The 27841-nt window shown below is 54.2% G+C and overlaps 2 protein-coding genes across 9 annotated transcripts; both read left to right on the forward strand.

Moving 5' to 3' along the window:
• Positions 1–14: 14 nt before the first annotated feature.
• Positions 15–8938, forward strand: ZMYND19 (zinc finger MYND-type containing 19). Its single transcript, XM_059073219.2, has 6 exons — positions 15–230; positions 1567–1626; positions 2319–2425; positions 3024–3164; positions 8069–8249; positions 8458–8938. The coding sequence occupies exons 1-6, from the start codon at positions 180–182 to the stop codon at positions 8599–8601; spliced, it is 684 nt and encodes a 227-aa protein (XP_058929202.1). The 5' UTR covers positions 15–179; the 3' UTR covers positions 8602–8938.
• Positions 8939–10373: 1435 nt separating this feature from the next.
• DPH7 (diphthamide biosynthesis 7) lies at positions 10374–26164 on the forward strand. Of its 8 annotated transcripts, none has more exons than XM_059073204.2 (9): positions 10374–12205; positions 12955–13088; positions 13642–13729; positions 15168–15259; positions 15640–15812; positions 19781–19850; positions 19970–20035; positions 20268–20440; positions 25644–26164. In XM_059073204.2, exons 1-9 carry the CDS (start codon positions 11303–11305, stop codon positions 26093–26095), a joined length of 2151 nt encoding a protein of 716 aa, XP_058929187.1. In that variant the 5' UTR covers positions 10374–11302; the 3' UTR covers positions 26096–26164. The 8 variants fall into 8 exon arrangements, with proteins under 8 accessions (XP_058929187.1, XP_058929185.1, XP_066896308.1 ...); XM_059073202.2 differs by having other exon boundaries at positions 11215–12205; positions 15165–15259; positions 15613–15812; XM_067040207.1 differs by having other exon boundaries at positions 11215–12205; positions 15165–15259.
• The last annotated feature ends 1677 nt before the right edge of the window (positions 26165–27841 follow it).

A 27841-nucleotide genomic window follows, 5' to 3' on the forward strand; every position in this document is an offset into this window, starting at 1 on the left:
CGGGCGCCAGGAGGCGGCGGCCCGACCCCGGCCCAGCCTCGTCCCGCCCGCCTGCCCGCCCGCCCGGCCCCGATCCTGACCCCGAATCATTCGACTGGCCCGCCCGGCTCGCCGTGGCCCCGCCCCGGCCCCGGCCCCTCCTGAGGGAGAGGCGCCGCCGGCCGAGCGCAGGCCCGGCCATGACCGACTTCAAATTGGGCATCGTGCGGCTCGGCCGGGTGGCCGGGAAGGTGAGCGGCGCGGGGCTGGGGCTAAGGTCGGGCCGGGGGACTGGGGCGCTGGGCCGGGGGCGGGCCGGCGCTGGGAGTAGGAGGCCGGGTGCGAGGCAGGGGGCCGGACCGGAGCTGGGGGTGGCGGGCGGGGTGTGGGAGTCGGAGCCGGGGGTGCGAGGCTGGGGGTCGGGGGCGCGGGGCTGGGGTCTGGGTCGGGGGCTCGACCCGGGCCGGGCGGTTTGCGGGCGGCGGGCCGGCGGCCTGGATCCCGGGGCATCCGTTCTCCGGTTGCGGCCCGGGGCTCCGACCGTGCGCCGTGGCCGGCGGGGCAGGGGGCTGTGGCTGCGACCGCGGGGAGCGCAGGCCCTTCCGAGGCGGCGCGCTCGCTGCCCGCCGAGACCTGCGGTGCGCGGCGCCGGTGCCCGCCGGCCGTAGTGAGCTTCGGGCGGGTTCGTGCGGCCGGCTACGGCCCGTGTGGCTGAGCCTCGGCCTCTCGGCGCCAGAGCAGGGCCTTCCTCTGCTTCTCTCCCTTACCGCCCCGCCCCCGCGTGTTCGAGGCGGGGCTTCCTGGCACCTGTGGGCATTGAGGCTTGGCTGTTTCCAGGAGCCGGCCGGCCGTGCAGCTGCACCAGTCAGGACCTTACCCTGGATGGGAACCCTGTTCCCATCACCAGCGGCGGAAGCTTCTGGTGGGAGAGAGGAGCAGAGGCAGTCAGATGAAGGTAAAGCCGATTCAGATGCTAGAAAAAAGCTTTCCAAGCGAGAACGACACTGGTCCGTTTGGGGACCGTTTCCTGCCCTTCCTGCAAGGGGACGTGACTTTCTAACTAGGGAAGGGTGGGCTTCCCATCAGCTCTGAGGTCCCTTCTAACTCAGGGACTGATTGCACTAATGTCATCCCTTAAAACTTTTATTTGGAACGTTGTAGACAGACAAAGAGGTAGGAAGGACGATTCAGTGAGCGCCTGCGTGAGGACCGCCTGGCTTAATAAATAAAATAAATGTTAACTGAAACCTTCTGGATATCCTGCCTCAATCCCGGCCCCCTCCCTCTACTCCAGTGACGTCATAGTCTTGGACTAGGTTTATCAGCACATTAAGATGCACAGCTTAGTACCTGGCCAGTCCTGTGGCACTTCTTTTGGTTCTTGGCGAGCAGATGGGAAGTGAAGCCTGATGCCGCGACTCTGCGCAGTCGTGAGTGGGGAAGGACCAGGCTTTGGCACCTCTACCTGCTTTCAGGATAGACGGCCCCTCGCCTGCTGACCTCGCTTAGTCTCACGGGGCCGCGCCTGCTTATTATCGGTACCTCGTACTGATTCCAAATGTAACGTCTTGAAACGTTAATTTCCAGACCAAGTACACACTGATAGATGAGCAGGACATCCCGCTGGTGGAGGGCTACTCCTTTGAGGTAAGGACGCCGTTCCTTTGCTGGCATGCCCTTCGTCATGCCCAGGAGGGTCACAAGGGGTGGGTTTTCTTCCCTGTGATGTGAGGGCGAGACCTGGTACGCGAGCATCTCAAGCTGTCTGTCACTGCCCCGTGGAGCCCTCTACCGCCTCTGCGATGCCCGTCTTCCCCCACTTCCGCCTGGTTGCAGGCTCTTCCTGAAAAGGAGACAGATTGTGTCATGTTTGTGACTGAGTTCAGCTGGACAAGCTTCTGTGCCCTGGGAGACTCTCCAGGGCTGCCCCCCCTTCTCTCGCCCTCCGCTGTTCCTACCTGATGAAGCTGTTCGGGCTCTAGTCCTCACCTGCCCACTCCTTCCACGAGTCTGTGGACCCACTCTTACCTCAGATGTCACTGTTTTTCATTTACTTAGTCTAGGGCTTATCTTTTTTTTACTGGGTGGGGGCTTTTTTTTTTTCCTAAAGGGTGGGAAGATTTATTTCTTTGTGGCCACAATGTCTTGCAAAGAGTGGTTCGTGACCGTGTCTTGCCTCCACAAGAGGAGAGTGCTTCTCCATGCCACGTGTCTGGGAGACTCTGGAGACCCCCAGGGTCCCAGGAATAGGCCTGGGATTGTCCCTCGGGCTTGTTTTTAAATTTGGATTGTTGATAATCAGAGGCTTTGTAACAGAGATTTTTCTTGTTTCTTCTCAGGCCCGGATGGAAGTAGACGCAGATGGAAATGGTGCTAAGATATTTGCGTACGCCTTTGACAAGAACCGAGGAAGGGGGTCAGGAAGGCTCCTTCACGAGCTGCTGTGGTGTGTGTTCCAGCTGCTTGTTTCCCCTGTTGGGTTTGCGCAGGCCCTGAGGTGCACGGGGCTCGTGGGGCCAGCAGACCCCTGTTGACAGATAGTGCCTTCCCCAGGTCTCCCAGTTAATTCTGTGTCATTGTCGCTATCCCAGAGGGGTGGCTGCTTTGCGACCTGTGGCACTGGCAGGGCAGCCAGAGAGTCTGCAGGCTGAGTGCCCTTTCTACTCGGTGTGTTTGGGACACAGCCTCCTCTGGGGGTGGGTGGGGTCTGGCCCCTCCTCCGGGTTGGGGAAGGGCCTTCCTCTCTTCTGTGTGAACAGCGAGGTTCCGAAGTACTTGGGACCACGCAAGTGGGGTGTCCTCCAGGCTGTGTGTGCGATGGTTTCGGGTTCCCTCCTTGGCTCCCTGAAGCCTAGCTCTTAAATCCAGGGCCTGGGCTGTCCACGTGGCCTGTCCTCTTTGGGACACAGACTGACATACTTGGGTTCCTCTCTGCAGCCTTGCTCCCGATGGTCCCGTCGGTGTGACAAGGGGCCAGCTCAGGGCACACGGCTGAGGCGCTCAGGAGGGTTGGGAGCCCGTCTGGAGCACTGTCTGTTTCCTAGGGAGCGGCACAGGGGGGGCGTCGCCCCCGGGTTTCAGGTGGTGCATCTCAACGCCGTCACTGTGGACAATCGCCTGGACAACCTGCAGCTGGTGCCGTGGGGCTGGCGGCCCAGAGCCGAGGAGACCTCCAGCAAGCAGAGGTGGGTCTGCTCGGGGCCTGGTGATGTGGCCGAGGTGCCCCTGAGGGCGGCCCCTCAAGCTTACTGCCAAGAGGGGCCCGCGTCTACTCTGAGGCTTCTGTGGGTTTGGTGACCTTGGCCGTTTTCCCCCAAGGTGCGGGGGCCCTCTTTTTCTTCACCGGGAGAGGAGACCGTTTGGATGCTTATCTTTCTGGGCTGGTCTTCTGAATTGACTCTCGCGGGGAGAGGGGTTGTGTGGGCCGGTCCCCTGTAGGTGGGCAGGACGCCCTCGAGATGTAGGAGCCGTCTCCATCTCAGGGATGCCCGTGTGCACACAGATGGGTCTTGCTGTCGTGCTCTTTTGTAAACAGTTTGTCTGTTCAGTGGTTTAAAGGAAGCAGGACAGTGGGGCTCAGGGGTTGGCCGCTCGGCCTCCACCTTTCCTTGGTCCTGAGGACTTGGGCAGAGGGAATGCTCCGAGGGCAGTTCCCGTGGCCCCAGGGACAAGCCCCTCTGTGACTTCATGGAGCCCTTAGGAAGAGCCTGGGGGACCAGCAGGATGGGAGCCAAAATGAGCCGGGGTGTCCCTGGCCACCTGTGCATCATTTATGGGCTCCCTAGGGCTTCTGTGCATCCCTCGGGCCCCTGGGCAGCTTTTCCTGACTTTGGCGGTGCTGGTGCTGACTTCCCCTTCAGGCAGAAGTCGGTGAGGTCGATGCGGGGGTGTCAGTGTTTCTTAGGATGGAGACTGGGTGGAACCTTTGCAGTGGTCACCACTGGGGTCTTGGTAGAGCCCCATGCACTGGAGGTAGGAAATGGCAGGATTGCCCGGCCAGCTGGGCTTGCTGGTGGGGGATGGTCCCCAGGTGTAAGAAGGCCACATCCAATCTGATGCTGCTGCAGTTTGGGAGGGGTATCCATAACTCTGTACGAGGAGAGGGGGTGGGTCTCCAGGCGTTGGGGGTCTCTGCTCTGTTGTTAGAGTCTGATCCTAAGACTCTCTCCTGAGGGAGGCTGATCCTCTTGTGGTAGCTGGGTTAGGATTTTCATCTTTCTGGAGGTTATGTGAGTGTAGACTTCTGGTTGCAAGTGACAGAAACTAAGCCCAATTTGGCCGAAGCAAAGATAGGACCCTTAATGGCTCCTCTGCTGAGATGTGGAAAGCCACAAAGCCACCTCCAGGTCTCAGGAGTGGCTACCAGGGCTGCACACCCGCTTTCCTCAGCAGTGTCTGGCGGCATGGGGGAGTCAGCTTGTTTTGAGTCACTTCTGTCTCCGTGCTGGGGGCAGGAGGGTTCTTTCATCAACAGAAGGAAGCTTGTGTCATGAGGACAAGTGTAAGGGTGGCTGAGCGGAACACCAGCCTCCGTGGATTTCCCCCAAGTTGTCCAGCACTCACATGGGTTCAGGGCAGGCCTGGGGCTCACGCTCCCTGGCTCCATGCAGGTCTGCTGCTGCCCACGGCAGACACTGGAGGGACACTGCCCACCGTGTCACCCAGCGATGGGTCTGTCTTTCTGGGATCTCAGCATTTGTCCATCTGAGCACCATGTATTGTGAGATGAGGCAACCACGGTTAAGAAGACCTGTTTGGGGGTTTCCCTGGTGGCGCAGTGGTAGAGAGTCCGCCTGCCAATGCAGGGGACACGGGTTCGTGCCCCGGTCCAGGAGGATCCCACGTGCCGCGGAGCGGCTGGGCCCATGAGCCATGGCCACTGGGCCTGTGCTTCCGGAGCCTGCGCTCCGCAACGGGAGAGGCCACGACAGTGTGAGGCCCGCACACTGAAAAAAAAAAAATAAATAAAATAAATAAATAAATAAAAGAAGACCTGTTTGGAAAAGGGTCTGTTACACCCCGGGCTGGCCCACTGGTGGTCTTCCCCAGGCCATGGCCCAGCTGCCCCATTCTCCTTCAGACCACTCTCAGGAGGCCCAGGACCACCACAGGGGCGTCTCCCTGCTGGTCGTCCCAGGAGCAGACGGGTTGGGGTTGGCCTTAGTTTGCCGGCCTGGGGTCGGCCCGTCAGCAGTCCTCCACCTGTCTGGGCAGAGCCAGCCCAAGGGTGGTCTGAACTCCCCGCTGGCCCGGCGTCATGTGTCCTTCCGTCTCACTCAGTGGCCTCCGCATGGCAGCTCTTTGTAGGAATCACCCCCTATGTGAGGCGGGCGGTTCGGCAGCACAGCTCCTGCCAGGCATGTACCTTCTGCTCTGCTTTCCTGGCATCACTTCAGTGGGCCCACGAGGGCGGCCCAGCCGGGTGGAAGGTGCTCTTTGCAAAGGTGCATTTTCTTCCCTTTCTGCTTTCAAAAGATGGCTGGGACTGAAACTCACCTCTGTCTTCCAGGATTTCATTGAAGAGCTCAGAAAGTAGCCAGTTTTCTCCCACATCCTGATTTTCACCCTTTACTTCTTTAAAAAGATCTTTTTATTGTGGCAAAATACAGATAACATTTACTGTTTTAACCACTTTTTTTTTTTTTTTTTTTTTTTTCCGGTGTGTGGGCCTCTCACTGTTGTGGCCTCTCCCGTTGTGGAGCACAGGCTCCAGATGCACAGGCTCAGCGGCCATGGCTCACGGGCCCAGCCGCTTTGCGGGATGGGATCCTCCCAGACTGGGGCACGAACCCGCGTCCCCTGTATTGGCAGGCGGACTCTCAACCACTGCACCACCAGGGAAGCCCCTGTTTTAACCACTTTTAAGTGCATGGTTCCGTAGCATTAAGCAAATTCAGATTGTCGTGTATCATCACTACCATTGTCTCCAGAACTGTCTCATCTTCCCATACCGAAGCTCTGTCCCCATTAAACACTAATTCCCCACCCATCTCCTCTGCTAGCACTTGGTACCTACTGTTCTGTGAATTAACAAGTCCTTGGACCTTATCTGAGTGGATTAATATGACATTTGTCTTTTTTTGTCTGGCTTATTTTACTTCGCCTCATTTATGTCTTTGAGGCTCATCCGTGTCATAGCATGTGTCAGAATTTCCTTTGTGTTTAAGGTTCAGTATACTCCATTGAGAGAGAGAGAGAGAGAGAGAGAGAGTGTGTGTGTGTGTGTGTATGGCACATTTGGTTTATCCATCATCCATCAGTTGGCACTTGGGTTGCCTCCACCCCTTGTCTGTCATGAATGATGCTGCTGTGAACACAGTTGTACAAAGAGCTCTTCGAGTCCCTGCTTTTGATTCTTCAGAGTGCGTACCCAGAAGTGGAATTGCAGGATCATAGGATAATTCTGTTTACTTTTTGAGGAAGCTCCACACTGTTGTCCACAGCATCTGCGCCATTTTACCTTCCCTCCAGCAGTGCACAGAGGCCCCAGTGTCTCCATACCTTCACCAACACTTGTTTTCTGTTTGTTTGATAGTAGCCATCCCAGGAGTGTGAGGTAGTCTTATTGAGGTTTTGTGTTGCATTTTCCTGATGATCAGTGATGTTAAGCATCTTTTCATGTGCTTTTTGGCCATTTGTATGTCTTCTTTGGAGAAATGTCTGTTCAGGTGCTTTACCCGTTTTTAAATTGGGTCGTTTGTTTTTTTGATTGACTTGTAGAGTTCTTTATATATTCTGGGTACAAATTCCTTATCAGATATATGGTTTGCAAATATTTTCTCCCATTCTATAGGTTGCCTTTTCATTCTATTTATTGTCTATTGATTGTCTCTTTTTTTAAAAAGTTTTTATTTATTTATTTAGTCTACATTGCGTCTTTGTTGCTGTGTGCAGGCTTTCTCTAGTTGCGGTGAGCGGGGGCTACTCTTTATTGCTGTGCACAGACTTCTCACTGTGGTGGCTTCTCTTGTTGCTGAGCACGGGCTCTAGGTGTGTGGGCTTCAGTAGTTGCGGCATGTGGGCTCAGTAGTTGTGGCTCTCGGGCTCTAGAGCGCAGGCTCAGTAGTTGTGGCGCACAGGCTTAGCTGCTCCGCAGCATGTGGGATCTTCCCGGACCGGAGCTCGAACCCGTGTCCCCTGCATCGGCAGGTGGATTCTTAACCACTGCACCACCAGGAAAGTCCCTGATTGTCTCTTTTGATGCACAAAATAATTGAATTTTCATGGAGTCCAATTTGCCTATTTCTTCTCTTGTTACTGTGCCTTTGGTGTCATATCCAGGATTATTGCCAAATCCGATGTTGTGAAGCTTTTGTCCTATGTTTTCTCTGAGAGTTTTATTGTTTGGGGTCTTACATGTAGGTCCTTGATCCATTTTGAGTTAATTTTTGTCTGTCACATTAGAAGAGGGTGCCCCTTCCCTTTTTCTTTTTTTTTTTTTTTTGGAAGTATAGTTGATTTACAGTGCTCTGCCAGGCCCTTCCCTTTTTTATCCAAGTCCCTCCCAGCCCGGTCCCCAGAGAGGGTGGGTGGGTTGAAGGGGATGGTCCACCCATCCGTTTGCTCTCGTGCTGCAGGAGGTGCCCTGTTTGGAGGCCAGCCGCAGGGCGGGCCACTCAGCGCCTTGTGCTTGCCCCACCGCCTGTGCCTCTTGTAGGGCAGCTGCGGGCACTTACAAGCTTCTGGCCCCGTCCAGCAAGAGAAGTGTTCAGGGGGGTGTAGAGCAGCTCGCAGCAATCAGGCAGGCAGGCCAACCAGGGGCAGATGTGGGCGCCTCTGGGGCCGCGAGCACATGATCTCCGTGCCTGTCTTGTATTCAGCCGTCCCAGGCGTTGGGGAGATTGACGAGCAAGGCAGACAAAGCCCTGCCCTGCTTGTGGGGGAAGATGAAACAGGCTACATACTGGATGGTACGGAGAGGTGAGCCCAGGCAGTGGGGTGGGCCAGAGGAGAGTCAAGCTGCAAAACTGGGGGCGGGGCAGCCTGAGAAGAGGAAGCAGCTGGTCCACGCTGGGGTCACTCATTGTCACCTCCATACCTTGACCCTTCCTGGCCAAGCCATCCTGAAGCGCTTGCTTCTCTCTTTAAGGGAGCAAAGCTTATACTGGTTGGCGATTCAGCAGTTGCCCACAGACCCCATAGAGGAGCAGTTCCCCGTCCTGAACGTGACCCGGTACTACAACGCCAACGGGGACGTGGTGGAGGAGGAGGAGACGTCCTGCACCTACTACGAGTGCCATTACCCGCCCTGCACGATGATCGAGAAGCAGGTGCGCGGTGGGGGAGCTGGGCCGGAGGCTCGACCCTGCGGAGCCCCGGACCTCCCCTAGGACTGCCCTCTCGCGGCTTCTCCCCTGCGGTGACCATTCCTTTGTCACTGCCTGGCCGGGGCCCAGACCCTCCGGCCTCGGCACGCGGTGGCCAGGTCCGCGCAGGTCTGCCATGTGACTGGAGCGCCACTCTTCTGTGTCCTTTCAGCTCCGGGAGTTCAACATCTGCGGGCGCTGCCAGGTGGCGCGCTACTGCGGCCCTCAGTGCCAGCAGAGGGACTGGCCGGCCCACAAGAAGCGCTGTCGGGAGAAGAGGCGCCCCTCCCAGCGCGAGCTTGAGCCGGAGCGATGACCGGGCGGCCAGGGGGCTTCTGATCTCCCCGGCTGAGGGCCGGCTGGCGGCTGGACCAGGGCCACCAGAGGGGTGGCTCCTGCGCCGCCTCCTGCCCTGCCACCGGAGGCCCCGCGCCCCGCGGAGCAGAGACAGCTGGGAGGCCCCCCGGGACGCCTCTCGTTATTTATATGTTAATATGTTTGTAAACTCATGTACAGTTTTTTGGGGGGGAGGCAGCGGGAGGGTTAGAAAGTACAAATAGGGTCATTTGCTGTAACACTCACTTTCCGGGCGGCTGAGCCGAGGAGGGTGGCCCGCCCGGGTTGGGGCAAAGTAAAGGGTGGGACCGCCCGGCGTCCTGGCTGCTGTCTGCTCTCCGCCTTGGCCGGCATCCGTGGTGCGGGTGCGGGTGCGAGGGCTGCCATCTCCAGCCCCAGGCTGCGTGGGAGCGTGCGGGGACCCAGGCCTGTCCCGGTCCTGTGGCAGCGGCTGCTCAGGGTGGTTAGTTGCTCGGCCCCTGCTCCCGGCCCCTTGGAACTCACGCAGAGCGTGCCTGGGAGCTTGAGGCGGGGCAGGGTGGGCTTCTCCCAGCAGGACTGCTGAGGTCCGCCTGCGACTCGGAGCAGCCCGAGGGGTGAGAGCTGCTTTCTTGTGCTCCTTCTGGGAGCCGCAGATCTCAGGGCTGGGCAGCGTCCTGTACACCTGGCCAAGCCCCCCGGGGGGCCACGAGCTGGGTGGTGTGGCTGGGAACTTGCTGGTCTCCAGGGAGAGTGAAGGCTGACATCTGTCTTGGGTCGTCCCTGGCCCCACGTTGGTCCTGCAGGCTCCTGCCACGCCCTCCTGTCTGCAGTGTTTCTGCAATCTCCCAGGACGCCCTGTGTGTGCTCTGCTTCCCTGGCTGGGGCTAGCCCCTTTATGGCCTTTGGTCTGTGAACTGAGCTGAGCTTTCCGTAGCTTCTTTTGCAGAACTTGGAGGCCTCCTGGGCAGTGCGTCCTGGAGAACAGGACTGGGGAAATGGGTGATAGCAACTTTTCTGCAGGTGAAGGGACTCCACGTGCCCACATGGGTTTTTGCTGAGAAGACCTTGCTACCGTGCAGGTCAGCTGTGGTGCCTCTTCCAGGTTGGGGTTTTTTGTTCCAGGTTCCCCCAGACCCCAGGTTGAGCACCAGTGGGGGCTCAGAAAGCTGTCAGAGAAGAGGCTGTGTGATCCTGAGAGACTGTCCTACCGACCACAGCTGGCCTGAGCCCTCGGGACGTTCCCACGGCCGGGATAACTCCCAATTCAGAGGCCAGCTCTGGCCCGGCCCACGGGGGTGGGGAATCCGGTGTAGACCAGCGTGTTGAGGTTTGGGTAGTCTTCCAGGCATGGGGCCCTGAGTGCTCGGTCTGCTTTTAAAAACAGGCTCCCGGGATGAGGAGGCCCTGGGCTACAGGCTGTGTGTCTTGCCTGTGTCCTTTGGGGAGCGGCCAGGTCGGCCCTCCAGCCTGTTTACGTTCCCTGATCAGGACTGTCTTGTGGTCAGCTAGCTCTTCCTCAGAAAATTACATTGAAAGGGAAGTGCCAGAGTGTCGGCCGACCCATAGGATGCCATGATGGGTCCTGATCCCGGGTGCTTGTTGCTGTGGCTCATGGCTCATCTGGAATAACCTTGACCTGGGGATCGCTGTCCAACGTGGCTGCAGGAGCTGGTGCTGTAGCTGGTGGCTGTCCCCTCCTGATGGTGCTGTGTCTTGTGCTACTTGTTAAGAGACTCGAGTCTGGGCTGGAGCTAAGAGGGTGGTGGCCATGGGGGCCTAGGGTTTGCTCGTATCAAGGCTTCTGGAGTGGATGCCCTCGCGAAGCTGCCCCAGGGTCCACACAGTGTTTTCATTCCCCTTTGCTTCCCTTGTTCTTTATTTCATATCCAGCCCCTGGTTTCTTTTCTCTTCCGAAGGCCCCGAACCTCTGATTTTTGTAGCCACACGTCTGAGAGCATCTGAAAGTTCAACATTCATTCATGGTTAAAACGTGAGCCATGTTTACCTGTTTGGAGCGAGGTGTAGGGAGCTGCTTGGCCTGACTGCCTTTTGTACCAGATCAAATCAAGATGTGTGGCTCAGCCATTTCAGGGTGTCCTGTTGCTTCCTGACCAACCTTTTCTGCTTCTCTGCTTCAGCTGCCATCTGAGCTGCTGACTGGCATCTGTATTTCTAGCGATAGAAACCACTTTAAAAACCACAGGCTAACTACCCAGGTATCCATGTGGATTTGTCTTGTCCCGTTTTTTGGAGCTGCCATAACAAATTATCTCAAGCTGATGGCTGAAAACAATGTATGGTCTAGGTCCTAGAAGCCAGAATTCTCAAATCAAGGTGTGGGCAGGGCCATGCTCCCTCTGAAGGCTCTAGGGAAAGTTTGTTCCAGGCTCTCCCAGCTTCCGGCAGCCTCAGGCGGTCCTTGCCTCGTAGAGACCTACCAGTCTTTACATTGTCTTCCATTGGTGTCTAACAGACCACATCTCCCCTTCCTAAGGATGCCAGTCCCATTGGATTAGGGCCACCCCAATGACCTCATTTTAACTGGATTACTTCTGTAAAGACCCTGTTTCCAAAGGTCACATTCTGTGGTACTGGAGATAAGACTTCAACATCTTTTGGGGGGACGCAATCCAATCCATAACACTATCAGACACTTGCCTTCCCCAAACCTGTTCTGTAGAGTTCACTGACTTTATTGAATGCTGTCGGCACGTACTTGGTTTACCAAATCAGGTCGTGGCTGTGCTGGGTGTCCTCCCCTTCATCCTAAATCTAACTGGCGCACAGACCCCTGCCCCTGGGGCTCAGACGTTGGCTCTTCTCCATGCCTTCTGGCCACCTTCCCGTCCACCACCCGTGCTCGGGGCCCTGTGGCCGACCCTGTCTCCTTTCTCTGCTGTCCTGGCAGGCAGATGTGCGCCCACCAATGCGCCGCGCTTACTGCCCTATGGGCAGCTCCTTGGGGTGGACATGACCAGGGTGAGGGAGGGCAGCCCAGGCCCAGCCATTTTGGGTCAGACCCTGGCCTCTGCTCCCTGGACGCCCAGGCCCTTTGCACACCCCACCTCCATGCCCTGCTTTTCTCTGCTCCCCCTTCAGAGCCCAGCTCGCCCGTGACTGCTGGACGCTCGGCTGCCCCCTCCCAGGCGTCTCGCCGCCACGACAGGGGGCGCGCCGTGGCACGTGGGTCCAGTCGAGGTCCGCCGGCCGGCAGGGGGCGTGAGGTCTCGGGCTCACGCTGGCGTCCACGGGGGCCGGAAGTCCCTCCCCGGAAGGAGTCATGGGGACGGCGGCGGAAGTGGGAGAAGTACCGCCCCTTGGGCTGTGCACCTTCTTGGCGCCGCAAGCCTGGCCACCCTGCTGACAGCCTGGCTTCCTCTCTTCTCCGCCGCCGCCCGCTGTCCGCCACCCCGGTCGCCGCCGCGTCCTTCTCCGAATGCTGGGCGGCCGGCAGTCGCGTCCGCCTGTTGCAGGCGGTGGACACGGAGCACACCGTGGACTCCGTGGAGTGGTGCCCGCTGGAGGGCTGCAGGCACTTGCTGGCGTGCGGCACCTACCAGCTGCGGAAGCCGGAGGACCAGCCCGCCGACCCGGAGAGCAAGGTGCGCGGGGCCATCCTGGCCTAGGGAGGTTTTCACCGTGGGTTTGCAGGTCTGCGATCTCAGGTGGCATTTCCCGAGCACCTAAAGCCTCAGACTCGAACTCCTCTCTCAAGAAGGGCGAGAGAAGGCTCTTCAGAGGCAGAGCCGACCACAGGCTTTGAGACCTCTATGATCTACTGCGGGGGAGGCTGAAAGGGAAAAGTCTTGTGTGGAGTCGTTCAGGAGGTGTGGATGCGACCTTGACCTTGTGGCCAGAATGTATGTTAGAGACAGGGCATCCTGAAAGTGGGATGTCCTCTCTCTGCAGGCGTCGTCAAGGTTATGGATGAAGTCTAAAGCAAAGAGAAAATGGGATTTCATAGGAGCTGTACGTAATCTCTTGAAGGCATCTAGTTATGCGGATCCAAACCAGGACACTTTTAAGGTTGAAAAATGGCACCGGAGCAACCGGCCTAAGCCAAGACTCTCCCAGGCAAACTGTGTCCTGTGGGGACCCTAACTGTAGCTCCTCCCTACTGGCCCACTTAGAAGGAGCATCCCATCCTGGGTCCAGCAGGGTTTATCCACCTACTCATTAATCACGTACAAGAGAAGAGACGTTTCTCCAGCTCGGAAAATCATCGGTGCTGCTTCCAGGCAGAGGTCTGGAGTCTTGGCAAACCTCTTCTTTCCCTCAGTCCCTTTTCCCACTCCTTGGGTTCCTCAGTATTTATTAAGGAAATCAGAGAACACATTTGCATTTTTTGTAGAGTGGACTGGATGTTGATGAGCCTCAAATTCGTTTGGGTCGTCTCTACCTGTATAGTTTCAATGAGGACAGCTCTCCTTGTGCCCTGCTTGAGGTCCAAAGAAGAGATACTTCGGCGATCCTGGACATGAAATGGTACAACTTTGGTAACCGTTCCCCTTGTTTGGAATTTGTCATGAGTACCTCATTGTTTAGTCAGAGGAGCCTGATGCCTGACAGCATTCAACAGGACGGGGAGGTGTCTGAAGTTTGGGTTCATTTCTTTACTGTGCTGTCCTGCCTGCCTGCTGGCACTTGGAGGATGCTGTAGACTCGGGGCTCATTTCCTTTTTCAGTTTCCAAGCCCTACAGGCACTGTCAGTCTGGGAAGTGAGGCTGGTTTTCTGCTTCCTAAGCTGAGTGATCTTGTTGGAACAGAACTGTAGGCTCCAACCTGGTTTTGGAGCTGAAATAAATTGATAGATAGATTGATTGATTGATTGCCGTGCTGCGCAGCTTGTGGGATCTTAGTTCCCCGAACAGGGATCGAACCTGGGCCCTTGGCAGTGAAAGCGCAGAGTTCTAACCACTGGACCACCAGGGAATTCCCTGGAGCTGAAATGTAAACAATGAGTCGTGGGGGCGCATAGTGTTCTCCTGTATTCTGGCATGTTCTGTGTTGTGACTGTCACATGCCTTCTCTCCTCAGGTGCCACGTTGCGGTGGCCGGCCATGCACTCTTGGGAGTGGCAGATGCTTCTGGGTCCATAGAGCTACTCCGCTTGGTGCGAGCCGAGGTCAGTAACTGGGGCCAGGCTTAGTGGGCGGTGGAAAGAACCTGGATGGAGGGGGTTTGGGATGGAGGATGTGCTGATACAAATATTTTTCTAGAATAGTTTGTGTTCAGCGGTGAACTTCACCATAAAGCATTCTGAGGTAGCACACGGTCTGCTTTGAGTTATTGGGTTCTGTATCTAACTCCAAGGGTAGGACACCTTGTGTGTCATCAACAGAGGGGCTGTCAGTGGACCTGAAAGTCCTGTAAGGAAAGCCTGGGCCAGCACCCTGGGTTGATGATGCTGGGGCTAAGAAGAGCAGCGCATTTACTGGGTGAAAGTGGTGTTTCTCATTGATAATTAGGAGAGCGCGTGATTCCTACATGTATTTTCCCAAGCATCTGACAGTGATCCTGTACCGTGCATTTGTAAAATGACCACATGTTGGGGGAGGGAGGGGACAGGGAAGGCATATAGTGGGTTGAAGGAAGCAGCCCACAAGACCGTGCCCTTTCTGTGGGGGGACCCACTGTAATGTAGGTGCTGCAAGTGGGATTGGAGCAGAGGCCCAGCTGGCCTGGGATTCATGGCCCCTGAGCGCTTGTATAGCAAGGTCCTTGCTTCAGGCCAGCTGAGAGCAGCAGCCCTGTCTTAGGAAAGAAGGAAGAAATATCTGAGGAGGCTATCTAGAACCAGAGCTGGAGGCAGGAACAGGTAAATTCAAGAGAGGATACAGCTGCTGGAACCCTGTTGATGGAGTTGAGCGCTGTCTAGGTTGCTTAGATAGTAAAACTTAGACCTCAGAAAAGAGGAACAGCATTTTAATGGCTAGCTGTGGCTTCTGAAAGAGACTCAGAGGAAAGTTCTTTTTGTCTCTGTCCCTGGAGGCCTGAGCAGTGGGGAACCCGCACCAGTGGTGCTCCCTGGAGCCTGCAGTAGTCTCCAGGAGGGCTTGGACAGCGACGGGTCTGAGGAGCAGAGACCTGCTTCCCCTGGGGTCACACGTGTGGGAAAGTCCTCCTTCAGGTGTGAGGGCTTCTGGAGGGCTTGGGCCATCTGCAGTGTTCTCAGGTTCTTTTTTTTTTTATTTTATTTTTTGGCTGCGTTGGGTCTTTGTTGCTGCAAGCGGGCTTCTCATTGCGGTGGCTTGTCTTTGTTGCAGAGCGAGGGCTCTAGGTGCGCAGGCTCAGTAGCTGTGGCGCACGGGCTTAGTTGCTCCGCGGCACGTGGGATCTTCCCGGACCAGGGCTCAAACCTGTGTCCCCTGCACTGGCAGGCGGATTCTTAACCACTGTGCCACCAGGGAAGTCCCTGTCCTCAGGTTCTGCTGTGAGTGAGTGACTGACACACTTTGTTCGCCGAGTAGATGAGGAAAGCATGGCATACCCAAGCCAGGGGAATAGTCTTCTCAGGGTTCCGGGGCTGTTCCTCTTTGATGGCGTTCTTTTCTCTCCAGCAGAACTCTTACACACTGCAGCCGTTCTCCCGCTTTGCCCTGGGAAAGCAGTGTCTGGCCTTGTCCTTGGACTGGTCCACTGGGAAAGCCGGAAGGTGAGGGCCAGCGGTGACGGGCCTGAGTCTTTCCTCTGAGGGTCCCTTCCTATTTTCATGAAAGAGGGAAGGAAAGCCACCTTGTGCTGGCCTTGATTGTGGCTCCCCAAGCCTGGCAGTATCACTGCCGGTCCTCGTCTAAAAAGAGTGTTTTCATCAGGAGAAGATGACCCTGGTTTATTTTGACAAGCTACTGGTAGCTTAGGTCTCTGCCCAGGCAAGCCTCTTAAGAAGCGTGTCCCCGTACCAGGTCCTGGAGAGCCTCTCTGTGACAGGCCTTGGGGGCATAAAGCATCACCGGTGGGGAGCCAGAAGAGGCGGTGAGTTTGGGTCAGTGGACATATTTCAGCCAGATTTCCCCACTGCTTCCCTGTGTCTAGGGCCAGTGACCAGCCCTTGAAGATCATTAGCAGCGACTCCAGCGGGCAGCTCCATCTCCTGCAGGCGTACCAGGCAGGGCCGGGAATGCAGGCTGTGGGCACGTGGCAGGCCCATCACTTTGAGGCCTGGGCTGCTGCTTTCGATTACTGGCAAACGGAAGTCGTGTATTCAGGTTGGTACTCCTCCGCTGGGCGCCCCGCTCTGAAGATTTGCTGAGGCGGCACGGGCCAAGGGCGTGATTCTGGCCACGTTGGGATCTCAAAGACCTTTTTGGAGAGTCTGTCTTCTGGGACAAAAGCTGTAGCTGGTGTTCACTTAACTGCTCCTTGGAGAGTGCAGTGCAGTTTGCTGCGGCGCCACAGGTCTTGGGTGGCAGTGCCCCCGGTGTTGGAGCCGACCCCTTAGGAGCCGCCCCCACCATCGCTCTGAGTGTCAGACGCTGCTTCTCCCACTCGGAAGTCCAGCCGGAGCTCCTTGCTTTCCACCTGGTGCTTTGGGTCCAGTATTGACCTGTCATGCGCTTCAGTCTTGTCTCTTCCCTTTTGGAGTAGTTTATCTTCCCAGGGAAAGGGACGCGTGAGCGAGAGAGCGGGTCCTGACCTCCTGGTATTGAGAGTGCTGTGTATGGAGTGGGGTGCTGCCGTGGGAACGAGGTAGTTCAGGTCAGCTCCTTTCACGCTTATGGCAGGGGAGGGCACGGGTCTCTGAGAAGACAGAAGAGGAGCTGCTGAATTTGCAGAGGCAAGAAACCATCTGCGCCCGTATCCCTTTCTGCGTCCAGTTGCTGGTGGTGTTCTGAGCTCCAGGGCGAGACGGGGAGGCCAGGGCTGCAGGGCTGTTCCGCCGGCCTGCCAGGATGCTGCACAGTCGTCTCACTGGGCCCCCAGAAGCTCCTGCTGAGGCCCTGCGGGACAGCTGTGGTGCCCAGTCCAGCGAGCACATCGGCCTCGTCTTGGCCCCTCAGTGGTGTTCACATGCCCGCCCCCTCGCCCCCCTCACATTCTTTTCCCTGGGTCATCAGCGCCATGCCATCTGGACTTTCCCCTTCTTTCTCTGGCTTCTCTTCCTTCTGCTTTGTGGGCTCCTTTCCCTCCGCGCCGAAGTGTTCACCGTCCTCTGACCTCTGTCGGGATCCTCCTCTCGCTCCGCACCGCTGCCCTCCTGACTTCAGTTACTGTGTCTCTTCTACGAACCCTGTGTTTAACCAGACCTTGTTTCCCGAGCTTTTCTGCATTGTCTTGCCGGCACCGCAGCGCTTGTGCTGGTGGCTCCCGGCGCCTCACTCCGCGGGCCCCCAGCTGAGCCCCGTACCCCTGTGTCGCCCTGTTACACGCCTGCGCCTGCCCAATGTCCCGGCCCCAGGGCAAGGTCTGCTCACCCAGATCACACACCTCTGTCCGCTCGCTGCTCCCGTCAGTCTCTGTCTTGTTGGTTTTCTCTTCTTCTTTTTAAAAAGTAATCAATCGATTGATTCATTTCTTAGGCCACGCTGTGCGGCCTACAGGAACCTAATTCCCTGACCAGGGATTGAACCTGAGCCCGCTGCACTGGAAGCGTGGATTCCTAACCACTGGGCCGCCAGGGAAGTCCCGCTCATCCTGATTATGATTTTGTGTTTAATGCTTCTTTTCCCCTGAGACAGGATCCTTTCTGGAGTTTTTGCTGTCACACCCTTGAACAGACTCAGGGAGAACGATAAAGATTTAATTCTTTGAGCTCTCATTTGTAGATTAGTTCTTCTACCTTGAGGCTTAGCTAATTCAGAGCAAGGGTGTAGGAGGACAGTGATTTAATAATTCAACACCAATTTATTCATCTAACAAGCATCTGTTGAGCACCTACTATGTGCCAAGCGCTGTCCTGGGGCTTCAGGAGGCGTCCGTGAGCAAGAGACAACGGTCCCTGCTTTCACTGCACTTGCGTCGCTTGGGGGGAGATGGGCGGTGAACGCTAAGCGTGACGTGCACTGTAGGCGACAAGTGCTTTGGAAAGAAGAAAGCTAGAGCAGGCCGAGGGCCTCAGGTGCTGCAGGCAGGTGCAGATCGTCCCATTATAGAGCCTGGTGTGTTCAGAGTAGCGAGTGGCCAGTATGGCCAGGATGACATGAGTGAGCGGTAGGATAGAGAAGGCAAGATCAGGAGTCACAGAGACAGGGCATGGGGCCTCGCAGGCCACAGCGGGGACTTGGGCTTTTGCTCGGACTAGAATGAAGCCATTGTAGGATGTTGAAGAGAGGAATGACATTTCCCGACTTACATTTTAAAATTTAAGAGGAGCCGGGACTTCCCTGGTTAAGAATCCGCCTGCCAATGCAGGGGACACGGGTTCGAGCCCTGGTCCGGGAAGATCCCCCATGCCGCGGAGCGGCTGGGCCCGTGAGCCACAACTCCTGAGCCCGTGTTCTAGAGCCTGTGAGCCACAACTACTGAGCCTGTGCACCTAGAGCCCGTGCTCTGCAACAAGAGAGGCCACCACAATGAGAAGCCCGCACACCGCAATGAAGAGTAGCCCCCGCTCACCGCAACTCGAGAAAGCCCGCGTGCGGCAACGAAGACCCAACGCAGCCAAAAGATAATAATAATAAAAAATAAATTTAAAAAATAAATTTAAAAAAAAGTTTAAGAGGATCCCTTCAGCTAATATGTTGAGTATAGACTGCGAGGGGGTGAGGGTATAGGCTGGAGACCTGCCATGCAGGCGAGGTGTGAGAATGACTCGGGCTGAGGTGGGAGCAGTGGAGAGATGGAGACGTGGGAAGACTGCTTTGTGTGAAGGTCCATCAGGAGGGTTTCCTGGTGGAGCAAATGTGGAGTGTGAGAGAAAGAGGAGAGACCAGTGTGTAAAGAAGCCACACCAGTTCTCTTCACAAATTTGCCGCAGAATGGCCGCTTGTATTTGAGGCTCACACGTAGGCTCAGTGCCCGGATGGACGGATTCTGCTGGTCCGCTTTGTTATAGATCACGTTCATCCCGTATCCGTTTGGTCTGGTGCAGGGATTTGTAGTGTGCTCAGTAAGTACCTGTGGGTGGGTGAGTGGGTGGGTGGATGGATGGATGGGTGGGTGGGTGGACGGATGGGTGGGTGGATGGACGGATGGGTGAATGGATGGTGGATGGGTGGGTGGGTGGTGGATGGATGGATGGGTGGGTGGATGGATGGATGGGTGGGTGGATGGTGGGTGGGTGGATGGATGGTGGGTGGATGGATGGTGGATGGTGGATGGATGGATGGGTGGGTGGGTGGACGGATGGGTAGATAAATGGATGGATGGATGGTGGGTGGATGGGTGGGTGGATGGATGGATGGGTGGGTAGATGGTGGACGGGTGGGTGGATGGCCGGATGGGTGGGTGGATGGATGGTGGATGGATGGATGGGTGGGTGGATGGATGGATGGGTGAATGGATGGTGGATGGATGGGTGAGTGGGTGGGTGGATGGATGGTGGATGGACGGATGGGTGGGTGGGTGGGTGGTAGATGTAGATGACGGACAGATGGCGTTTCAGGCAGATGTGGTTTTTTTGCTCCTTTTTGTCCTCTCTGTAGGTCTTCCTCTTCAGCGTTTCTTCCCTTCCCTCGAGATACCATGACATTCTATCTTGATGTTGCTTTTCTTCAAAGACTGGTTGTGGGTCAGGGCACCAGCTCCCTTGTTCTTTCTATCCTTTCAGTTTCCCCCAAACAAGCACAGGACTCTTTTACTGTAAGGTTACAAAGGGCATTTCTCTTTAAAGCACATGGTGGTGTGTCAAAGCTTCCAGAACCTTACAGAGCCTCCGTGTCTGATGCCTCCTGCACGCGGGTCTGCTCGGAGCCCTTCGCCGGGGCCACTGGTTCCCGGCATCGGGAGCCCAAAGCGTTGAGTCTTGTGTGACCTGGTCACTCTGCTCCCACAGAAGGTCTGCCCTTTTCCTACGGGTGTAGCCTCTGTCTCTCCCTTCTTCCCTGCCGGTGTCTGAAGACACGGTGACAGCACAGGGGTGGCTGTTTCTGGGTCTCCCCTGCCCGTGGCAGCCTGAAACCCGAGAAAAGCCACCCGTGGGAATTTCCTCACAGACATAAACCCACTCCCTGAGGAACGGCCAGGTCCTGTTGTCAGTGTCCTTCCTCATCAGTGGGTGTTTTCTGTTTCCATGCAGGTGGGGACGATGGCCTTCTGAAAGGCTGGGACACCAGGACCCCTGGCACGTCTGTGTTCACAAGCAGGAGGTAAGTCGCCAAGGGGCCGTTGCTCGGCGTGGGGGGCCAGCCCTCCCCGCCCGCACCGCGGCCTCCGCGGCAGGGGCAGCGCTGCCGGGCACTGGCTCAGGCTCACCCTTCGCTCCCAGACACTCCATGGGCGTGTGCAGTATCCAGAGTAGCCCCCATCGCGAGAACATCTTGGCCACGGGAAGGTGAGTCCCCTAGGGCCCATGCACATGGGTTCCTCCTGCACCGTCACCTCCTTTCCTCCCGTTGACCTTTGCGATGCTTGACTGGGCCACCTTTCCACCCAGAGTGTGGGCGTCGGGGTTTGGGAAAGGAACCGTGTCCTGGAGGGGAAGTGGGCTGGGTCTTCCGGGAAGTGACCCCTGCTGCCCCGGGGCCTTGCTTTCCCGCACGCTCTCTGCGGTCGATGGGTTTTAGCTACGACGAGCACGTTCTTCTCTGGGACACTCGGAGCATGAAGCAGCCGTTGGCGGACATGCCCATGCAGGGCGGGGTGTGGAGACTCAAGTGGCACCCTTTCCACTACCACCTGCTCCTGGCAGCGTGTATGCATGGCGGCTTTACGATCTTCAGCTGCCAAAAGGCAATAGGTGAGTGGGGGGCCTGGGGCGGGGGCTCCCAGTTTCCTGCCTCCTTGCTCCTCCAGGCTCTTCCTGCACCCTCCACATGTTCCCAGGGTCACCCCCTAGGCCTTGCCATGATTTGTAAGTCTGCCCTCTTCAGAATCTCGGTTTCAAGCATGCTGCTCTCTAATCATGGTTCTTCCCTGACCGTCTCCATTTTGGTACCTTCTGCATTCAGCACTCTGCTGGCCCTATCGGGGCCTCTCCTCCAGAGGTGTTAACCACCGGTCGCTTTCATAACCGTCCTTGTCCCACCTTTTGCCAAGTCTCCCTGCTTGCGGACAGTGTAGGCTCCGTGGCCTTATGTTCCAAACATCGTTAAACTCTTCCCCTTGCTCCTTCCTCATACTCTCTGGGCAGAATCCAGCACTGGTAAACCCCAGTCTGCTTATGCCTGAGCCACAGGACACGGCTGGAGGGAAACAGCCACCCTTCGTGATCTCACTTCAAGCTTATGCTACTGTGGGTCCCTTGCCAGGCAAACCTTGACCCTTCTGTAGCCAGTGATTCTTCACTGTTAGGACTGTTGCACGTTTTCTTTTCTTAAACCCCCACCCCCTGCTCTCCCCGCCTCGTGCATCCCTCGTGACCTCCCGTCCCCCTCCTCTGTACGAACAAGGGGTTATAGACACCTCCCATCGTGGTTCCAGGGTCAGTCTCCTCCCCATACTGGCTGCCCTCAAGGGCTTCGTCTTCTGAATCTTCAGTCCTCCGTCTGTTGCATCATTTCTTTTGTTTTGTTTTGTTTTTGCGGTATTGCATCATTTCTATCACATGAATGTGCTCTGATAGTTCTGCTGTAAAACAATTGGCAAACTTTCTCTTTTTTAGCGTAGGATTTACAGTGATGAGTTGCCCTCCAAGCTCTGCTTTCACTGCATCCCATAAGTTGCTTTTTTTGCTTGTTTGTTTGTTTGTTTGTTTTTAATTTTTTTTTTTTTTTTTGGCCGCATTGGGTCATCGTTGCTGCGTGCAGCCTTTCTCTAGTTGTGGCGAGCGGGGGCCACTCTTCATTGCGGTGCACGGGCTTCTCATTGCGGTGGCTTCTCTTGTTGCGGAGTACAGGCTCTAGGCATGCAGGCTTCGGTAGTTGCAGCACGCAGGCTCAGTATTTGTGGCACGTGGGCCCTAGGGTGCATGGTCTCAGTAGTCGTGCTGCACGGGCTCAAGAGCACAGGCTCAGTAGTTGTGGCACGTGGGCTTATCTGCTCCACGGCATGTGGGATCCTCCCAGACCAGGGCTCGAACCTGTGTCCCCTGCACTGGCAGACAGATTCCCAACCACTGCACCACCAGGGAAGCCCTATTCCTGACCTTGATAGGGTCCCTGCTGGTTCCCATTTGGTTTGATGATATATAAGGACTAGTGTGTGTGCTTAGTGTTCATCAATCCATGTTTTCATGAGTATTTGTTAAAATCAGGAATTGTTGATTTTTTTGTCAAACGCTTTTATAATATCTATTGAACTGTATTACTTTTCTCCTTAGATATATTAATATGGTAAATTTTGTTTATGGATTTCCTAATATGGGATATATTCCTGGAGTAAATCCCACTTGGTTATGGTTTTGTTTTGTTTTAGTTCTCAAAAACTTTTTTTGAGGTATAGTTGATTTACAGTATTATGTTTTAGGTATACAATATACTGGTTAACAGTTTTTAAAGGTTATATTCTGTTTATAGTTATTTTAAAATATTGATTATATTCCGTGTGCTGTACAGTATATCCTTTTCTTGTTTTTGCTTTTTGGCCGTGGCATGTGGGATCTTAGTTCCTCAACCAGGGATCGAACCCATGCCCCCTGCAGTGGAAGCGCAGGGTCCTCCTACCCACTGGACTGCCGGGGAAGTCCCTGTACCATATATCCTTGTAGTGTATTTATTTTATACATAATAGTTTATACCTTTTAATCCCCTATATCTTGCCCCTCCCCTCTCCCTCCCCTTACTGGTAACCACTAGTTTGTTCTCTACATCTGTTACTTTTTTGTTATATTCACTAGTTGTTTTATAGTTTAGATTCTATATATAAGTGATATCATATAATATTTATCTTTCTTTGACCTGTTTCACTAAGCATAATACCCTTCAGGTCCATCCATGTTGCAGATGGCAAAATTTTCATTCTTTTTTATGGCTGAGTAATATTCCACTGTATATATATATCACATGTTATTTATCCATTCATTTGTTGGTGGACTCTTAGGTTGCTTCCATGTCTTGGAAATTGTAAATAATGCTGCTGTGAACACTGGGGTGCATATATCTTTTTGAATTTTTTCATTTTCTTCGGATATGTACCCAGCGGTGGAATTGCCAGATCATACAGTAGTTAGTTCTATTTTCAGTTTTTTGAGGAACCTCCATACTGTTTTCCACAGTGGCTGCACCAGTTTACATTGCCACCAACAGTGCAGGAGGGTTTCCTTTTCTCCACATCCTCACTAACATTTGTTATTTGTGGTCTTTTTGATGATGGCCATTCTGACAGGTGTGAGGTTATATCTCATTGTGGTTTTTATTTGCGTTTCTCTGATGATTGATTGTCTTTTCACGTGCCTTTCGGCCATCTGTGTGTCTTCGGAAGGTGTGTTTTTTTTTTTTTTAGCATGGTATTGGACTCTGGTAATACTTTATTTGGGACTTTCATTAATGTTCAAAGGAGACACAATCTTTTGTGGTATTTAGCAGCATTATGTTTGGTTCATGTGAGAATCACAACCAAAAGTGTGAAAAATTTTCTTCATTTTCTCTTGAATAATTTCTCTTGATAATTGAATAATTATCTTTTCATTCAAGATTTGGTAAAAAAAAAAAAAAAATCTACTGTGAGACTATCTGGGCCTGATATATTTTTGAATGATGGTTCTGTGTTGGTTTGTTTATGCTTTATGTCTCTACTGCGGTCAATTTTGTTTTCTTTTTTTTTGGCCACGCCAGGCAGCATGCGGGATCTTCCACGCCCCCTGCAGTGGAAGTGTGAAGTCTTAACCACTGGACCACCAGGGAAGGCCTGGGGTCAATTTTGGTGAACCGTATTTTCCTAGGCAGCTATTCATTTCATCTACATTTTGAAATTTATTTGCCCAAAGATGTGTAAAGTCACTTTGATTTAAAAAAAAACGTTTCTTCTCTAAAGTTATTACCCCTTTATCATGTTTTATTTTGTATATTTATGCAAGTATAAAATATTTTTAATGTCTTTTTCTTTAATTAGGTTAGTTAGTAGTGTGTATATTTTACTTCTTTTAAAGAAGCAGGGTTTTAATTTTTTATTATAGTCTTGAGGTTTCTGTTCTCCACCTCATCAATCTCTCCTTTTATCTTTGTTGTTTCTCTCCTTGTGCCTCCTTTGTTCTTTTTCTAGCATTTTGAGCTGAGAATACAATTCACTTTATTACTTTGTATTAAGCATTTTTATGTCTGAATTTTTCTCTGATTTAACCACATTGTTAGGTTCTGATATGTAATTTCACTTTCATTTTTATGAAGAAATTCTATGACTTGCGTTTGTATTTCCCCTTTTACCCAAGTGTGGTTTAGTAGAAGCTTCTAAAATTTCTAGGTGGAAGCAATTTCTCATATTTTGACCACATTATTAATTTCGTTTTATTGCGTTGTGATCGCAGCAAAGTGCTGCTTGTACTGTTTCTACTTTACGGAACTTTTCAACTTCTTGTTACCCAGCATGGTGGTTCAGTTCATGCTACACATGCACCTGAGCAGCGGATGTGCTGTTACCGTGTGGCATTACTGTGTGGTAGGAAGGCTGCTGTGTCCACCTGGGCCACGAGCGGGTGCTGCCACCGGTTGGATGTACGGCTACAGTGTGCCTTTATCGTCCCAGTGACCCCTGCCTCCTGGTACCCCAGCGTGCACACCATGGAGCGGGAGGTCTCCTGGGAGCTTCCTTCGGTGGTGGTGCCAGGGCGCCTCTGCTCTCAGGGGAAGCTTGGTGTCCAGCTCCTCCCTGGAGCCGCCTCTGCTCAGGCAAAGCCCTGGGTTACGGAGGAGGATCTCCAGGGCCCTGGTAGTATCCTTGGTGTGTTTCCTGATGCCAGCTGCAGCCTTTCCACATCACTGCTTATTCTGGTCGTGATTCAGATTCTGATCACAATTCAGAGTGCAGTGGCGTTGATCCCTGCACTTGGGAGGTGGCAGTGGCATCCAGGGTGACTGAAGACTGAATGGCCAGCCACTGGGCCTTCCGGCTGGTGACAGTTTTCTAAGCCCACATCCCCAGCTCACTGGCCACTGGTTTTCTGAGGCTGCTCTTGCCAGCCTCGGCCTTGCCCTGGACCCTTGACCATCTCAGGTTTGGTGACACCTCATCATTTCTTTTTCTGGTCACATATTACTTTCACACTTTCTCAGCCGTGTTCAGTCCAGAATAAGGCCGGGCCTTTGCCCGTCCTGCCCTCTGTCTTCAGAGTTGCCATAGCAACTCACCATAAAGAAAGCTGCTCAGGCTTCAACCCTTCAGTGAGTTACTCCCTTTCCAAGCTCAAGTCCAAACTCTCTAATGCAGCACGCCGAGCTCTGCATGACAGGACCCTTCTGACGTGTCGCCAGTTCCTGATGACACCTCAGCCACGTCCACTCGTGTGGTTCCTCACACACACCAGGGTCTTTCCACCTCTGTGCTTTACACGTGCTGTTCCCTTTATTTCTCATACACCCCTTTCCCTCCATTTGGCTCACTCGTTTGTCCTTTGCTTTTAAGTCTTAACGAGAAGCTTCTGCCGAGTCCTAAGGGTTCAGGTTCAGGTTAGGGTTAGCTCTGTAGGGTTAGGGTACAGGTTAGGATATGGGTTAGGGTTAGGGTTAGCTTTGTAGGGTTAGGGTATGGGTTAGGGTTAGCTCTGTAGGGTTATGGCACGGGTTAGGTTTAGGGTACGCGTCAGGGTTAGTCTGTAGGGTTAGGGTATGGGTTAGCGTATGGGTTAGCTCTGTAGTGCAGGCTAACTCCTCTCTCGGGAACACAGAGTGCACTCCCTGCAGGATGATGGTCTGTGTTTCTCTGCTTGTCTGTCTGCGTCTTGATAGTCCTCTGCGTGACACTGGTTGCTCTTGGCACATTGTCTCGCTTCGAGGGTGGGTAGGGCCATTGGGTGGAGGTGATGAGATCAACCCTGGGTAAGTTTCCCATGTCCTCCTGTCTCGCTCCAGAGGAGAATCAGGAAGCGTTCCCAGTCACTCCGTCCTACACCTTGCCCAGCTCGCTGGTGTATGGAGCCGACTGGTCCTGGCTGTACTTCCGCCGCTTGCCGCAGACCCATCCGTCATTCTGCTTGGGGTCCTCTCCTGGCAGCGACCCAGGAGCCAAAACAGCGGACGCAGTCTATACCCTGAAAGTTGCGGCCCAGTCGCCGGCACCCTGTTTTGAGCGTTTAGCTGATGCTGATGGAGAGGGTGGTACCAAACACCAGAGTGGAGGCAAGCTGAAGACTCCTCTCCAGCCCTTTGCAGAGGACAAGAACGGCAGCCAGCTGCAGGCCTCAGGGACCAAGATCTGTGACTGTGACCACCATCTGGAGGCAGCTCACTTTGACATCAGTCTTCTAGCCACTTGCTCCTTTTATGATCATGTTCTTCACCTCTGGGAGTGGGAGAATAGCTGAGCTAGGGAAGTTACTTGGTTTGACATCATAAAGACCATTTCCACCAATAAAAGCAAGAGTATGTCTTTATCTTTTCTGAGAATGAATTGTCCTCAGACCATCTCACTGAGATTCTGACTGCATGCAGTTTTTCTGTATAGGGCTCATTGCATCTTATGGAACCTCCAGGTAGGCAGTCAGAAAAGCTGTTGGCCTCTTAAATAAACCTTATCTGCAGGGCCCCTTCAAAATGGTGATTCTGTGGCAGCAGGGGGCAGGGTGTGGGTGGGGCATGGTTCCCAGCTCTGTCTTGTCAGTTTCCTGTGTTTCTGACTTTCAGTTCTTCGTACTTATTTAAGCAACTATTTATATTAACTACAAGGAGTGGCTTGTTTTTTTTGTTTTTGTTTTTTGCGGTACGCGGGCCTCTCACTGTCGTGGCCTCTCCCGTTGCGGAGCACAGGCTCCGGATGCGCAGGCCCAGCGGCCATGGCTCACTGGCCCAGCCGCTTCGCGGCATGTGGGATCCTCCCGGACCGGGGCACGAACCTGCGTCCCCTGCATCGGCAGGCGGACTCCCAACTACTGCGCCACCAGGGAAGCCCGTGGCTTGTTTTTTTTTTTTTTTTTTTTTTTTTTTGCGGTATGCGGGCCTCTCACTGCTGTGGCCTCTCCCGTTGCGGAGCACAGGCTCCGGACACGCAGGCCTAGCGGCCATGGCTCACGGGCTTAGTTGCTCCGCGGCATGTGGGATCTTCCCGGACCAGGGCACGAACCCGTGTCTCCTGCATCGGCAGGCGGATTCTCAACCACTGCGCCACCAGGGAAGCCCCCGTGGCTTGTTTTTTAAAGCTACTTTAAAACACCAGAAGTAGTTTTTCTTTGTTTTGCTTTTTGTTTTTTGTTTTCTTTGCGGTACACGGGCCTCTCACCACCGTGGCCCCTCCCGTTGCGGAGCACAGGCTCCGGACGTACAGGCCCAGGGGCCACAGCTCAGGGGCCCAGCCGCTCCGCGGCATGTGGGATCCTTCCGGAGCAAGGCATGAACCCGCATCCCCTGCACTGGCAGGCGGACTCCCAACCACTGCGCCACCAGGGAAGCCCCCCAGTAGTTTTATATGAACATTAAAAAAGCTCATGTCATGGCACCATAAGTGCTTGTATAGCCTCTTGTGCAGATAAGCAAAAAGAAGTGTATACACGTTCTGAGTTGCTTTTTTAGCATGTCATAAACTTGAAATACGTTGTCATATGCTGAATTAGTCATACTTCCTCACCGTGGCTTCAGGAAACCAAGTAGCTTCCAAACCTGGACACGGTTTAACTCCAGAAACAACTGGGTTTGTGACTGATCAGACTCCCATAGATCAGTTCCTCGTCTCTCTGGAAGGAACAGATGTTGAAGTATAGGCCACTGTGGAATTTGTCAACTCCTCAGCATCCACTAATAAATACAATAGATAGGTGTTCCGAGTCAGAAAAACACAAACCTCTATCCTTTGCTTTCTTATTATCTGATGGTACAACACTGTGCCAGTACAGGTCAGAATGTGTTGATGGTGAACCCTCCTCCAGAGTTTATTTTAGGATATTTCACTTAAGGGTCAGTTAAATATGAAACAATTAGAATCTGAGGGATTATACTGAAACAGGAAAACACAAGGAGGAAGGAGACTAGATTACTAGGGAAATACGAGTTTGGCATCAACTTCCTGTGTGGTCTTATCTTGAGGTTTACCCTAAGGAGGGCCGTCTCACCTGACTCCC

This window comes from Kogia breviceps, chromosome 8, assembly GCF_026419965.1.
Source record: "Kogia breviceps isolate mKogBre1 chromosome 8, mKogBre1 haplotype 1, whole genome shotgun sequence".
NCBI classification, from domain to species: Eukaryota; Metazoa; Chordata; class Mammalia; order Artiodactyla; family Physeteridae; genus Kogia; species Kogia breviceps.